Source organism: Camelus dromedarius, chromosome 19 (genome assembly GCF_036321535.1).
Source record: "Camelus dromedarius isolate mCamDro1 chromosome 19, mCamDro1.pat, whole genome shotgun sequence".
Classification (NCBI taxonomy): domain Eukaryota; kingdom Metazoa; phylum Chordata; class Mammalia; order Artiodactyla; family Camelidae; genus Camelus; species Camelus dromedarius.
This window is the reverse complement of record NC_087454.1, coordinates 37,124,935-37,138,687: the sequence shown is the minus strand read 5'-3', so window position 1 is coordinate 37,138,687 and position 13,753 is coordinate 37,124,935. Positions and strand designations below refer to the sequence as shown.

The 13,753-nt window shown below is 44.3% G+C and overlaps 1 protein-coding gene across 6 annotated transcripts in view; it reads left to right on the top strand.

Moving 5' to 3' along the window:
• Window positions 1-13,753, top strand: part of DST (dystonin) — a gene marked incomplete in the record, with an annotated part of 422,913 nt that overhangs the window by 229,410 nt on the left and 179,750 nt on the right. For all 6 annotated transcript variants that reach the window (XM_064476599.1, XM_064476602.1, XM_064476600.1 and 3 more), the window contains 1 exon segment: window positions 8,309-8,475. In XM_064476599.1, coding sequence (XP_064332669.1) covers window positions 8,309-8,475 — 167 coding nt within the window.

Genomic DNA, 13,753 nt, shown 5'->3' with positions numbered 1-13,753 from the left:
GTCAGGTATATCATTTCTATTGTGTAAATAGGAAGCAGACACACACCTGCTTTTAGGAGTGGGGCGGTTTTGCTGGTCGGGGACCGCATGTCCAGCGCAGGTCAATAAGCCTCTCCTCCCCGTGTGGGACCCTGGCGTGTACGGTAAAGAGGAAGGAATGCGGATGTCCTGATGGTCTGGTGAGTTAACGCAGGTTCCCAGAGTGCCCAGCTCAGTCATGGAGTCCTGGGTTCACTGGGCATTTACTGAGCGTCTAGTATGTGCCAGGCGCCAGCTGAGGTGGGCACCGTTAGTACTGAGAGGACCAAGACCCTTTTATTTTTGTGTGTTTAGGTTTTAATTTTTAATTTTTAAAAAATTTAAATATATTTTTATTGAAGTATAGTCAGTTTACAATGTTACGTCAATTTCTGGTGCACAGCACGATGTTTCAGTCATACAGGAACAGACATATATTCGTTTTCATATTCTTTTTCACCGTAAGTTACTACAAGATACTGAATATGGTTCCATGTGCTCTACAGTACAAACTTGTTTATCTATTTTATATATATTAGTATCTGAAAATCTTGAACTCCCAATTTATCCCTTCCCACTCCCTTCCCCGCCCCCCCAGTAACCATAAGTTTGTTTTCTGTGTCTGTGAATCTGTTTCTGTTTTGTAAGTAAGTCCATTTGGCTTTTTTTTTTTTTTAAGATTCCATATATAAATGATATCATATGGTATTGTTCTTTCTCTTTCTGGCTTACTTCACTTAGAATGACATTCTCCAGGTCCATCCATGTTGCTGCAAATGGCATTATTTTATTATTTTTATGGCTGAGTAGCATTCCATTTATATATGTATCACAGCTTCTTTATCCAGTCCTCTGTTGATGGACATGTAAGTTGTTTCCGTGTCTTGGCTGTTGTAAATAGTGCTGCTGTGAACATGGGGGTGCAGGTGTCTTTAAGACCCTGTTCTTTTGAATATATTTGCGCCTCTTAGAGGGAGAATGGGACACACCGACAGGTAATAGTGATGTGCAGATGTGCTGTTGTCGTAACAGGACGCACGTGCGCCGCAAGCACTGGGGATGATGGAACATCTCTCGCAGACCCTGGAGGTGGAGTCAGCGAGGCTTCTCCAGGAGAAGGGGGAGTGGAGGGGCAGACGGAGCAGGGAGGGTGTTCTGCAGGGACAGGAGGTAGAAGCCGTGTGGCTGGGCATGAGGAGTTTTTAGAGGGGGTGTGGAAGGGGAGGGAAGAGAGATGTGGCTGCTTGGGGTGGTGGGACCCACTGGATGCAGGTGCAGGCGGGGAAGAGGCATCAAGGGTGACTTCAGATCAGACCTTTGATTTGGGGGCAGCTGGGTGAAGGTGGGGCCTTTCTCTGGGCTAGGAATACGGAAGGAAGCATGGGCTGGGGCCAGAGAAAGTCAGCTTGAAGAGATGGTGAGATGCCGCAAGGTCGTTAAGGGTAGCAGCCCTGAAGCCTGTAGGTTCAAGTTCAGGTTCTCCTTTACCTGTCAGTAGTGGTGTGAACTTGAGTGAGGCGTGTGGCCACTCTGTGCCTCTCTCACGTTTATAAAATGAGATTCACGTTGTGAGGATGGTCAGAGGGCATACGCGTGAAGTGCTCTGCACAACGTCTGACTAAGTGCTTTGTCAGTGGTTAGTTTCACAATTTCAACAGAGATATTTGCTAGGGAGTTGGAAGTTACAGATCTTGAGTTTTGGGGAAGGTGTGGGTGGGAGGTCAGGATCTGGGAGTCTGCAGTGTGAAGGGGGTGGTCAGAGCCAGGGCAGGAGCTGCGATTATCCCTGGGAAAGCGAGAAAGGAGGGCTGGGGGCGGAGCCCCAGGAGCGGCATTAAAGGGTGGGCAGCGGGGGGCTGGCCAGGACGGCAGGAGAGTCAGGGAGGAGTGACCCCCAGGGACGCATGCCTCAGCAAGATCAGGTTCAAACTGGAGGGGCTGGACTCCTTGTCCACGTTGTCTTTCTGTCACTGGACTGGAAGCTCCGTGAGGATGGGCTGTGACCTAGCCTAGCAGTGGTGCAGGCAGACACTCGTGAGTGTCCTTGAGTTAGTGAGACTGTAACGGGGAGGTGACAGCTGACCCCCACGACATGGTTCAGTGCCCGGTCTCCTCCTGAACCCGTTCCTCTGTTACGTTCCACAAACGATCTGATTTCCGTCCTTATTGGGAAAACGGAGCATAGAGCAAGAGCTCTTCCCTTTTGTCTGGTCACCTCCTTCGTTTTCGTGGAGGGACTGGCATTGGAGCGAAGTCTCAACAGCATGAGGCTTAAAGATCATGAAGATGAAAAATTACGGACTGTTTTTTTCCAGTTGCTTCACAGAGGAGAGAGAGAGACGGTGATAAGTGCGGAAGGAAGGGAGTTGATGAAAGTAATTTATTTTAATTTGTTTTAGGGTGGAAGAGACTCGGGCAGTTTTACATACTGAGAGCAAAGACCCAGATGAGGGGGTGAACTGATAGCGAGACCCCCAGGAGGTGGGTGGGGGTCACAGGAGCGGAAGCCTGGTTCACGGCCAACAGCGTGTGATGTTCTCTCTGTAAAGAAGGAGACGCGAAAGTGATGCTAAACGTGGAAGAAGAGGTGGTGGGGTAGGAGTTTCAGCAAGTGCTGAAGCACTGACGGAGAGACTGGGAGGGACAGACACCCAGCCGTCCAGAACACGGAGGAGGATGGCCGGGGCGCTTGGAGAGCCGGGCCGGATCAGACCTGGGGCTCACGGAGGCAGTGGTCCATGGCTGGTGCGGCTTTCTCTACACCAGTTTTTACCGCGGGCAAGGGTGGAGACGGCGTACCGCGGCCGTGATCAGGTTGCGGTTTGGCTGAGTGGTGGCAGCGTCAGGACAGGGTGTGAGGGAGCTGAGGGTATCCAAGTGATGGGTTGCGCGGAACCGAGCGGATAGAGGAGGAGGTGGAGATACAGCCAGACTCAAAGACTGGGGCACAGCTGGGCCACTCGAGGAACGTGAGCTGTCGACGGGCCTGCCCGTTGGTTTAGGTGGAGGCAGGGAAAGCACGTACTAGAAGAACAGGACCCTGCTTTCGGAGGTTAAGTCCCCAAGGTGGGCTCGGTCTGGTTCCAGGCTATGAGATGCAGGATGCACCAACGGTCCAAGTGGAGAGAAGACAAAGGGTGGGATGAGGATGGGGTGCTGGATGGAGCCGGGTGCATGCACTCTGCCTGGTGTCTGACCTTTGGGGAATGTGGGCATCATTTTGAGAAGGTGAAGAAGGTGGCCCCCAAGATGGCCTGCCAGGTGGAAACGCGTCTTTGTCCCCTGGGGTAGAGGTGTGAAAACGACTGGTTTTGCATCATTGGGGGAGTTAGAAAACTCTTGCCCTGCCTGTGGGCCTGGTGGTGTCTGGGGCTTGGGTTAATGCAGTGGGGAGACCTGCTTCGTTATAAAGGTAGATGCAGTGCCCGCACGGTCTTGAAGGGGGAGGAGACTTTGTTTCCCATGGAATAGATCCTTCTGGAAAGTTGGGAGTGGAGGTCAGCTGGGTCAGGAGAGCTGAAGCAGAGATGAAATGTGGCCAGAGAGGCTCAGTGGCAGGAAGAACTTGCCCTTGGGTGGCAGCCAGCAGTGACCTGGATGAGAGGAATGAGGGCTTCGAGTTTCTGAAAGGAACTCGGGTTGAAAGCATTTTGTTTGTGTTTGATGCTTGCTGACGGATTGTCGGGAGGAGGCTGAAAGCTGCAGATCCTGCTAATGAAACTGCAGTGGAAGAAACTAGTATTTGTAGGGATTTTCTGCCTGCCACGCACTGTGCTAAGCCCTTGCTGGGAATTATTTTATCCAATCTTTAGAACCGCTCAGGGAGGTAGACATTTACTTATTTATTTTATTTAGATGTTTATTATTTGGAGATGGTTGTAGATTTACACGCAGTTACAAGAAATAAAGCGGTGGGGAGAGGGGATAGCTCAGTGGTAGAGTGCATGTTTAGCATGCATGAGGTCCTGGGTTCAATCCCCAGTACCGCCATTAAAAAAAAAAAAAAGAAAAAACAAAAGAAAAAGCAAAGAAAAGAAAAAAGAAGAAAAAAAAGGAGAAGAAAAAAGAAAAAGAAAAAACAAGAAAAAAAACCCAAGAAATAATGCAGAGATATCCTGTCTATACTTTATGCAATTTCCCCTCGATGGTAACTAACACCTTCCAGATCACGGAACAATGTCACAACATGGATACAGTATTGACATTGATACAGTAAAGACAGAAGTCACTTCCGTCACCACAAGATGACCACGAGTCATGTCAAGGTGCCCTTTTGTAGCCACATCCACCTCCCTCCCACCCCCATTCTCACCATAACCCCTGGCAACCATCTGTTACCCATTTCTGTAATTCTGTCATTTCCGGAATGATATATACATAGAAGCATATATAACCTCTAAGATTGACTTTCCTCACTCAACAAAAGTTCCTGGACATTTATCCAAGTTGTTGCCTTTGTCAGTAGTTCCCTCTTTTTATGACTGAGTAATACTCCATTACAGATGTGGATGTAGACATTATGACGTCATCATTTAAGTTTTACAGATGAGCAAAATGGATTTTGGAGAGACCATGTGAGTCGCTCTTGGGTCATAATCCCGTTAATTGTTGGACGTGGGATTTAAACCCGGGCAGCAGAATTGACACCTTCTCTGATCTCTGTGTGCCTCCAGAATTTGAAGGGAGGAGTCTTGCTTACCTCCCAGAATCTGACCTCGCCTGCCACGGGTGGAGGCTTCATGCTACTTTGCTGAATGCTCACATTTTACCATAGGAGTCCTGAGTGACAGCTGCAGACTCACAGTGCTTAGCGTTTGATTTTAGTTTTATTTTTGGTGTCACCGTATCACAAAAAGTTTGACATACTCATATAGATAGTGGCTGATGGTAACACTGTATCTAAAAATGCCTTGATTTCCACGTGGGGGTAATACTCAAATAATTGGAAATCACAGGAGAAGCTGAAGGAGTTAACGTGTTACCCGTCTTTGAGATGTTGAAGTTTGGTTCCTAACAGGTTTGAATACACACTTTAAAATGATAGCCTTTAAAATAGCGTATCCATGCCTAATGGTCTCCTATAGTGTGTGTGAGAGTAATGTTCTGAAATTCCTCTTCTGGGGACTTATTTAGTAAGAATGTATTATTTTCTAGGGGGAGGGTATAGCTCAGTGGTAGAATGCATGCTTAGCGTGCACGAGGTCCTGGGTTCAATCCTCATTATATCTATTAAAAAAGTGACTAAATAAATAAACCTAATTACCCACCCCCTAAAAAAAAAAGAATATTATTTTCTCCTGGTTGGTATGTAGCCATTTTCAGACCTCTAAACTCTTCTTCCTTAATATCCTTCCCCTGGTGTGCTGGGCTGTACTGCATCCTATTAAACTTACCTTTGGTCAAAATGAGCTGGCTTCCTTTGTCAATAGGAGCCACCTTTGTGACTGGACTAGTGTGGAATGTTCTTGACCCGGCAGAAACCAGTCCCCACCTCTGCCCAGCTATCATCCTCTTTATTTAGCTGTAAATACCACCCACATAGCTCCATCCAGCGTCCTCAGAGTTTCCAGAGGCAACTGATTTTTATAATCTGTCAAAGCTGTTGTGAAATTTTACCTAGGGGTTCAGCTTTTCATTTGCAGTCTCCTTGACTGGTTTCTCGGAACCTGGCTTGCCAAGATTTCAGTTTGCTGGAGGCAGCAAATTTAAAAACCTTATCTTTCACTCCTTTTCCTAAGAGAATCAGAAGACTAATAAAGCCAAGTTTTTTGCTTCTCCTTTTGTCAAAAAGAATACTAACCACCACAGCAATAAAATGGCCAACAAATTGAGCGCGTACTTACCATGTGCCAGGCATGACTCTGAGTCCGTGTTGTTGAATTTTCACAACACAGTGATAACTGTTGTCAACCCAGTTTTACAGGCGAGAGCGTAGTCCTGGGGCAGGTGACTAACTTGAACATGGAGGTGGTGGGAGAGATGGGGTTTGGACTCCCGGGATGCGCCAGAGAGGCTTGGCAGTGTGATTCTAGGCTAGACTATCAGCTGGAAGTTGGGTAGTTTTCTGCTCTTTTCTTCCCCCATGTTAAAAAAAGAGAGAGAGAGAGAGAGAGAGATCCTTTACACATATATTGTATATAACATGTTTACACACACAGTTCTTTCCTGTGCCGTGGAGATTAGGACAGATTCCTAGGAGAGATACTGCTTTGAGACACCGCTCCACTTTCTTTCTTTCTTTCTTTAGCACCTTTATTGTTGTATGGTTCCTGTACAGTGAACTATACATACTTCAGATGTACAATTGGATGAACTTTGGTAGATGTATACGCCCACGAAACCACCACCACAGTCAAGATAGCTCACATTTCCTTCACTCCCCAAGAGGTGCGAATTTCAGACCCCCAGTTTATCCCTTCCCACCCCCTTTCCCTGCTGGTAACTGTAAGTGTGTTCTCTATGTCTGTGACTCTATTTCTGTTTGTAAATAAGTTCATTTGTGTCCTTTTTTTAAGATTCTACATATAAGTGATACCGTATGAAATTTTTCTTTCTCTTTCTGGCCTGCTTGACTTAGAATGACAATCTCTAGGGACATCCATGTTGCTGCAAATGGCATCATTTCATTATTTTTTATGGCTGAGTAGTAGTCCATTGTGTGTGTGTGTGTGTGTGTGTGTGTGTGTGTGTGTGTATAATACCACAACTTATTTATGCAGTCATCTGTCGATGGACATTTAGGTTGTTTCCGTGTCTTGGCTGTTGTAAATAGTGCTGCTGTGAAAATTGAGGTGCATGAAACACTGTTCCACTTTCAAATCCTGGCCATCTATGGCTGTGGCTGGGAGGGGAGCTCCCATGGCAGGGCTGCCCTGCCCAGTACTGGATGGAGAGAGGCTGGTGGGCCTGTGTCCCCGCCCCCCAGGGGTTGCTGTCAGGGCTGGTGGGTCTGGTGTGGACTTAACTGCTGCTCGTCCCTGCTGCAGGTCCCCGGGTTGGCAGGCCTCTGGCTCCTGTGGCCGCAGTAGGAGTAAAGGGCTTCCTGCTTGAGCCCAGCATCGCCCAGCGTAAAGGCTTTCTTTAGTCTGGATTTTGAAGTTTTCTACTTTCAGTTGCTTGACTGCCTGTTTGGACCTCTGCCTTCCATGTTGTATTTATAGTCTCTCAGTCTCTCAGACTTCAGACTGAAAAGAGTCTTTTTTCCCCCCAATTTTTAAAAATTGAAGTACAGTCAGTTACAATGTGTCAGTTTCTGGTGTACAGCACAGTGTCCCAGTCATGCATATACATACATAGATTCATTTTCATATTCTCTGAAAAGAGTCTTAAATGTTATCTGCTTCTGCCTCCTGCCTCCTCCTTGGTAGATAAGGATGCTGACTCACAGATGTGAAGTGACGCGTTCAAAGCTGTGAGACCAGTGTTGTGACTTCAGGGATTTTTTTTTCCTGCTGCAGGTTGAGCCCCTCCCTGCGCCTGGCTTCCTGGCTCTGTTTGCTCCTCCTGACCCTGGCTGGCCCCCCCCGGGCCCTCAACAGGGCTTTGTAGCCTATGCTGATTGAGGGAGCGGCTGTCCGTCGGTGTGAGTCCCAGTTTGGGAATCGCCGTGGGGGCCTGCCGGGGCCACTGGGTCTTCATGCCATCATCCAGGTTAAGTAGGGCCCTTGCCAAAGGGCTGCTTGAGAAAACGCAAGTCGTGTGAACTGGTGACCTGTTTTATTATCATTTGATGGAAGAGACTTTTCAAAAAATTAGTGAATACAAAGTATAGAGGGAAGTCATTTTCTGGAGGGTTCATGTTGCGTAAGATGAGCGAGGACTCATGAGAAAATTAGACTTTAGGCCAAACAGCTCTGTAATGTGGTTCACTGGAGAGATGTGTTTTCCTTCTTTGTTCTTTACGCAGAACACCTGTTGGGTCCAATTCTGCTCTGCGGGCAGTAACGTAGGATCACTTTGTAGGCTCTACTTTGATCCATTTGAACGTGGTGAAACATTCGCTTAAGTTGTTTTAACAGATCTGATTAGTAAAGAGGAATGTGGAACTTTCAGTGTTGGGACGTTTCGATATGAAAAAAAACTGAGATGCTTGGGTTAAATCTGACTTTTCAATCTATTAACCTCTTTGAAACTCACTTCCCCTGTATGAGAAATGGGGAACATATACTCGGCTTACAACAAGGACGGAGTACAATAGCACTTGTAAAGTGCTTGGCACGTAGTAGGTTCTTAATCTGCCTTAGCTTCCTTCCTTCCTAATGGTTTAACCTTTTTGTGTTATTACGTTCAGATATCTGATATCCATGTTACTGGAGAGTCGGAGGACATGTCCGCGAAAGAGAGACTGTTACTGTGGACCCAGCAGGCAACAGAGGGTTATGCGGGCATTCGGTGTGAGAATTTCACTACCTGCTGGAGAGATGGAAAACTATTTAATGCCATCATTCATAAATACAGGTATGGACTTGGTGTTATGTTTTTTTTCCTTAGACAAATATGAGAAGTGTTTCTTTCATTTCTAAATTTAAAAATAAGCTATTATTATTATTATAAAAGCAATGCATGTGGAAGGCAGAACATTAACAAATACAGACAAGTAAAAAGAAAATCGACCGGAAGTCGAGCCTTCCGCCACCCTGGGCCTCCAGGTCTACTGGGAGTTGGACCTTCCGCCATCTTGGCTCCAACCAGTTTGCATCCTGTCTTCAGTGGCTGTGTCATTCCTTCCATGGTTGTGCCCTGCCTGCTTCCCTCCTGTCTTGAGGGAACTGGGTAGGGCTACACAGGATTGCTCTGTATTATTCCTTACAACTGCCTATAAATTTACAGTGATTTCATAATAAAACGTTCGATTAAAAATAATCACTACTAGGGGAGGGTATAGCTCGGTGGTAGAGTGCGTGTGTAGCATGCATGAGGTCCTGGGTTCAATCCCCAGTGCCTCCATTAAAATAAATAAATAAATGTAATTACCCCCCCCAAATCAAAACAAAACAAACAAACAAAAATGTTTTAAAAAATCAGACACACAGAGCTATGGTACGTCTTTGGATTTTGCCGGTGACTTAGCAGACAGTAAACTCTGATACACACTCTACCAGGAGGGGACCAAGATTATATCTAGGGAGCTTTGATGGTTAGTGAGGTCAGGATTTAGTTCAGACTCAGCTCACAAGCTTCCAAATCATAGCCCCCTTGCCTAGTTACTCTAGTGAGTAGCCGGGTTTAACAGTGGCCAAGTTTGGGGTGGCAAACAGTTTCCCAGTAAGAACTGATAACCATGAGCTCTCCAGTTAACACTCACACAGCACTTACTGTCCTAAGCAGTTTACATGTATTAATTCATAACCCTCACAGCATCCATAAGGGAATCTTGTCCTCCACTGGTTACAGATAGAAATGAAACCAGAGTAAACACTTGCTTAAAGTCACCCAGCCAGCAAGTGGCAGACTTGGGATTCAAACCCCAGCACTTGGCTGCTGAGTCCACGCTCCTGTTGCCTTAGAAGAAGCTAAATCCCCAGAAAATCTTGGTTGGAAACGAAGTATTTCTTTTTGAAAAAATATTTTTCATTGAAGTACAGTCAGTTACAATGTGTCAGTTTCTGGTGTATAGCACAGTGTCCCAGTCATGCATATGCATGCACGTATTTGTTTTCATATTCCTTTTCATTAAAGGTTATTACAAAATACTGAATATAGTTCTCTGTGCTATAGAGAAGAAATTTGTGTTTTTTAATCTATGTTTATATATAGTGGCTGAAACAATGTATTTCTTGATCTCAGTGATTTATCTTAGTTTTGCAAAGATTGTATCATGTTGTTGAAGAACTGGACCTCTTCGTAAATAGAGGCCTCGTACTGACAGACGTATTCGATTATGACAAAAATGATAGTCACTGGGATAGTTAATATTTTGACAACTTTCTGCATGTGAGGCATTCTGTTAAGGGCCTTCTGTTGCGTTACCTCCTTCACGTCTCCCAGAGACCCTTAGAGCAGGAGCTGCTGTTACCCACCTTTGCAAGTGGGGAACCTCAGGTTTGCCAAGGTGCAGAGCTAAGGTCTCATTCAGTCTGTTTGCCTGGAAACCCCGTCTCCCCTATTCTCTCCCTTTCTTCCTTTCGTTTCTCTCCCCTGCCTCCTCCCCTTCTCTCCCTCTTTTTTTTTATTTTGGAGACTTTGACACCTAGAAACCTATAATGAGTCTCCCATGTGTCCACACCCGTGCCCCCTGTAAACATTGTAATAATCTGCTTCCTTTACAGAACAGCATTCCGTAGAAGTAGGTGTAGGCTGCTGAGTTAAAAAGAAAAATCAGGACACAGGGAACTATATTCAATATCCTGTAATAACCTTCAATGAAAAAGAATATGAAAATGAATACATGTATGTACATGCATGACTGGGACATGCTGCTGTACACCAGAAACTGACACATTGTAACTGATTATACTTCCAAAAAAAAAAAAAAAAAGACAAAAATTAGGAAAACCAGGATCGACTCGCCTCCACTTGTCCAGAATAAGGTGCCAGCTCCCCTTGAGTGACTCATTGCTGGGAGGGTTTCCTGGTACAGACATCGTGATGGTCACACTGCTCTTCCCACGTGACTTTTTAAAACCCAAGCCCTCAGAAGGCTGGACACATTTGATACCCAGAATGATGAAACCTTAGCCTTTGAATGACAGTGTTTGGATGGTTAAACCGAAGGGCTGGTGCCATGATGCATTTTGAAGGTGTGCCCTGATCTCTCCTTTTGAAGTTTTCTAGGTAGAAGCAAAACATTTAGAAGCCGGCTGTCCTTCTAAAATCACTGTCTCTTAAAAACCATGCTCTCTAGGCATTGTCTCTTCAATACTCAGGAAGGATTAAGAGTACAAATTGGTATATTCCTGCTGTGTGTTTTTCTCCGAAGTACTTAAATGGGTCACTGCTGTGTCAAAGATCCTAAAATTTCCTGTTTAATTTAGTCACAGAGCTCACGTCACTTTAGGGGAGGATTTGGATCTTGCGAATGTTATTTGTCTTGAACTTTTCTTTGGGCAGAGAGATCGTTTTAGGAGGTTGTTTAGCGTTAACTTGGAACTTTGATTTCCTAGTGATTTGCTTTTCCTCTGTTAGAATTCGTGTAAAAATACTGAATAGCAGGTTTAAATACTTTAAAGATTTTTTCCTTGCTGAAGTTTTGTAAAATTGTCTTGTAGCAAAAATATTACTGTGGTTTCTTTTCTTGCTTTCTTTCTTTCTTTTACTATGGTTTCTTTTATTAGAAGAAACCTTTCATCTGTAGAACTGTATTTTTTTTTTCTTTTAAAGTCCTTGGACCTTCCTTTTTACTTAAAAAAACAATTGACTACTTTTTTCCTAGTGTGTGCAATAATTAAACAGATGGCACTCAACTCCGCATAGTTTTCGTGGTTGAATGCCTTGGTTTACTCTAAAGACGAAAGAGGCAAAGTTGTGAACGACTGAGAAATCCTTGTAAGCAGATTTCTGGCCATTGGACAGTAATAATCACATGTTAGAGAGCAGTGTTTCATTGAACAGTTGTTTTTACTTGATAATGACTCTTGTAAATTTTGCGATGTCTTTGGATTTGCTGGGGAAAGATACCCACTTAACTAGGCTTTGGGTTTTTTTTTTAAATAAAAAGTTTTATTAGTTGTATGAATTTTATTTGACCTCTGAAATTAAAATTAAAAAATTATCTGAGGTGGTACACGGGGTTGGTTTCTACTCAAACGCCAAGTCTGAGCAGATGGGAGACTTTTTTGAGAAGATTGCTAAGAAGGCGTGAGGGCTTCATAAGAAATAACCTCATGATCGGGGCAGTGGATGGAAAGAGGGGTGTGGTGCCTCTGTTTGGCCAGTTCATCTGCCCTGGATAGAGTGTGGGAGATTTCTCTGGAGATGAGAAGGAAAATAGTATTTGTCATTTAAGAATAAGCCAGTATAATTTGTGATAAGTGATTTAGTAAGATTTTTGTGTATAGTTGTCTCTTGGTATCCATGGGGTTTGGTTCTTGGCCCCTGCAGGTTACAAGGTGCCAGGATGCTCCAGTCCCCTATGTGAAATGGCGCAGTGTTCACATGTAACCAATACACATCTTCTGCGTACTTTAAGTCATCTCTAGGTTGCTTTTGATATCTAATGCAATGTAAATGCTGTGTAAATAGCTGCCAGCACACAGCAAGTTCTAGTTTTGCTTTTTGGAACTTTCTGGAATTTTTTTCCCAAATATTTCTGATCTGTGGTTCGTTGAATCTGAGGATGCAGAAACCGCAGATACAGAGGTACATAATAACGTCTGTACGTAATGTACATGATGTTATCCAAAGATTTAGAAATATTGGCCTGAAATGGGCAGAGTACTAACATCCTTTGGATTCCATATTAATGTAAATACTGTCAAAAGCTGTTAGTCAAGCACATTAATTTGGACTGTCTAGCCTATTTCTATTAGTGTCCCACACAGATATGACTTTTGAAATCAGAGCCAGTGTTTGCTAACCCCAGTGAATAGCCGTTTACTAACAATGTAGTTGTTCTAAAAGTTCCACAGAAACTTAATTTTCTAAAATTCTGTTTCTTCAAAGAACTATCATGTGAAATGCAAATGAAGAGAAATTTACATAATGAGACTAATTTGTAGATGTTATGCAACAAAAATGTTCCATGCAGGTAAAAAGAAACCATCACGTAGCAGGTGCCCAAGAAATAGTTGCAGGATGTTGACCATGCGTCAGTTTCTGTTTTTTTTTTTTTTTTAAATACCACAATCCTGCAAAATAGATGGCTCTGTTTCCATTTGATCAATAATTTATTAAGTTGTCAAATTGTTAAATTGTTAAACTGAGGCTCAAAAGGGTAGCTAGTACAGATCACATGCCTTTCACATAATGGAAATGATTGCTCTGGATTCTCAAGTCCTCATAAACTTCTGTATAAATGCGTAATTCCCCGTAGACAGCGTGGATATCCAGATAATGGAACTGTTGCCCAGAGCAGTTGTGGTAATGCATCCTTGGAGACCAACGGCATTCAGCAAAGACATATGAAAATGCTTGATGAATTTAAGAAATTGTTACCCGAAAACTGGGCTCGCCTCTGGGTGGGCGTCGAGCCAAAAGACACAGCCAAGCCAAAGAGTGGAGAACGCAGGATTTATTACTGGCAGCAAGTACGGAGAACGCTGGGGATTTTGGCCAGAGATCTCCCTGAACAACAAAATTAGGGAAATTTTAAGCTAAGGGTATGTGCATATTCATGAAGGGGCTTGGGCGGTTGACAGGGTCCAAGCTTTAGTTAGTTGATTGAAGTCAGAAATTCTAGGTCGGCATCATTCTCCCTTAGGTTCCAGTTGATCTGGTGGTTGAGGCTTCAGGCCAGTCTTTACCACTGAAACAGAACGGGAGGTCTTTACAGTGTATTATCTTTGCTGTTACTTCTCTTGCCTGGTAACAGTCTTGTTTCTGCTTCTTCTATTCCTTTAAGATCGTTATTACTGAGACCTGTTTAAGGGCAAGCTTGGTGGCCAGGCTTAGCTCCCCAAATGGCTTGAACCAAGATGGCATCTCTTATGTCAAGAAAGCCATGCCTGGTTCTCTTTCTCCAGGGACCCCTGACCTATCCAATAAATAGTACCATATATAACGGCCATCTAAGATCTTGGTCCCTTGTAAGAAATTATCAAGGGACCACATTAATTGTTTGACTTAGAATCCACCGTTT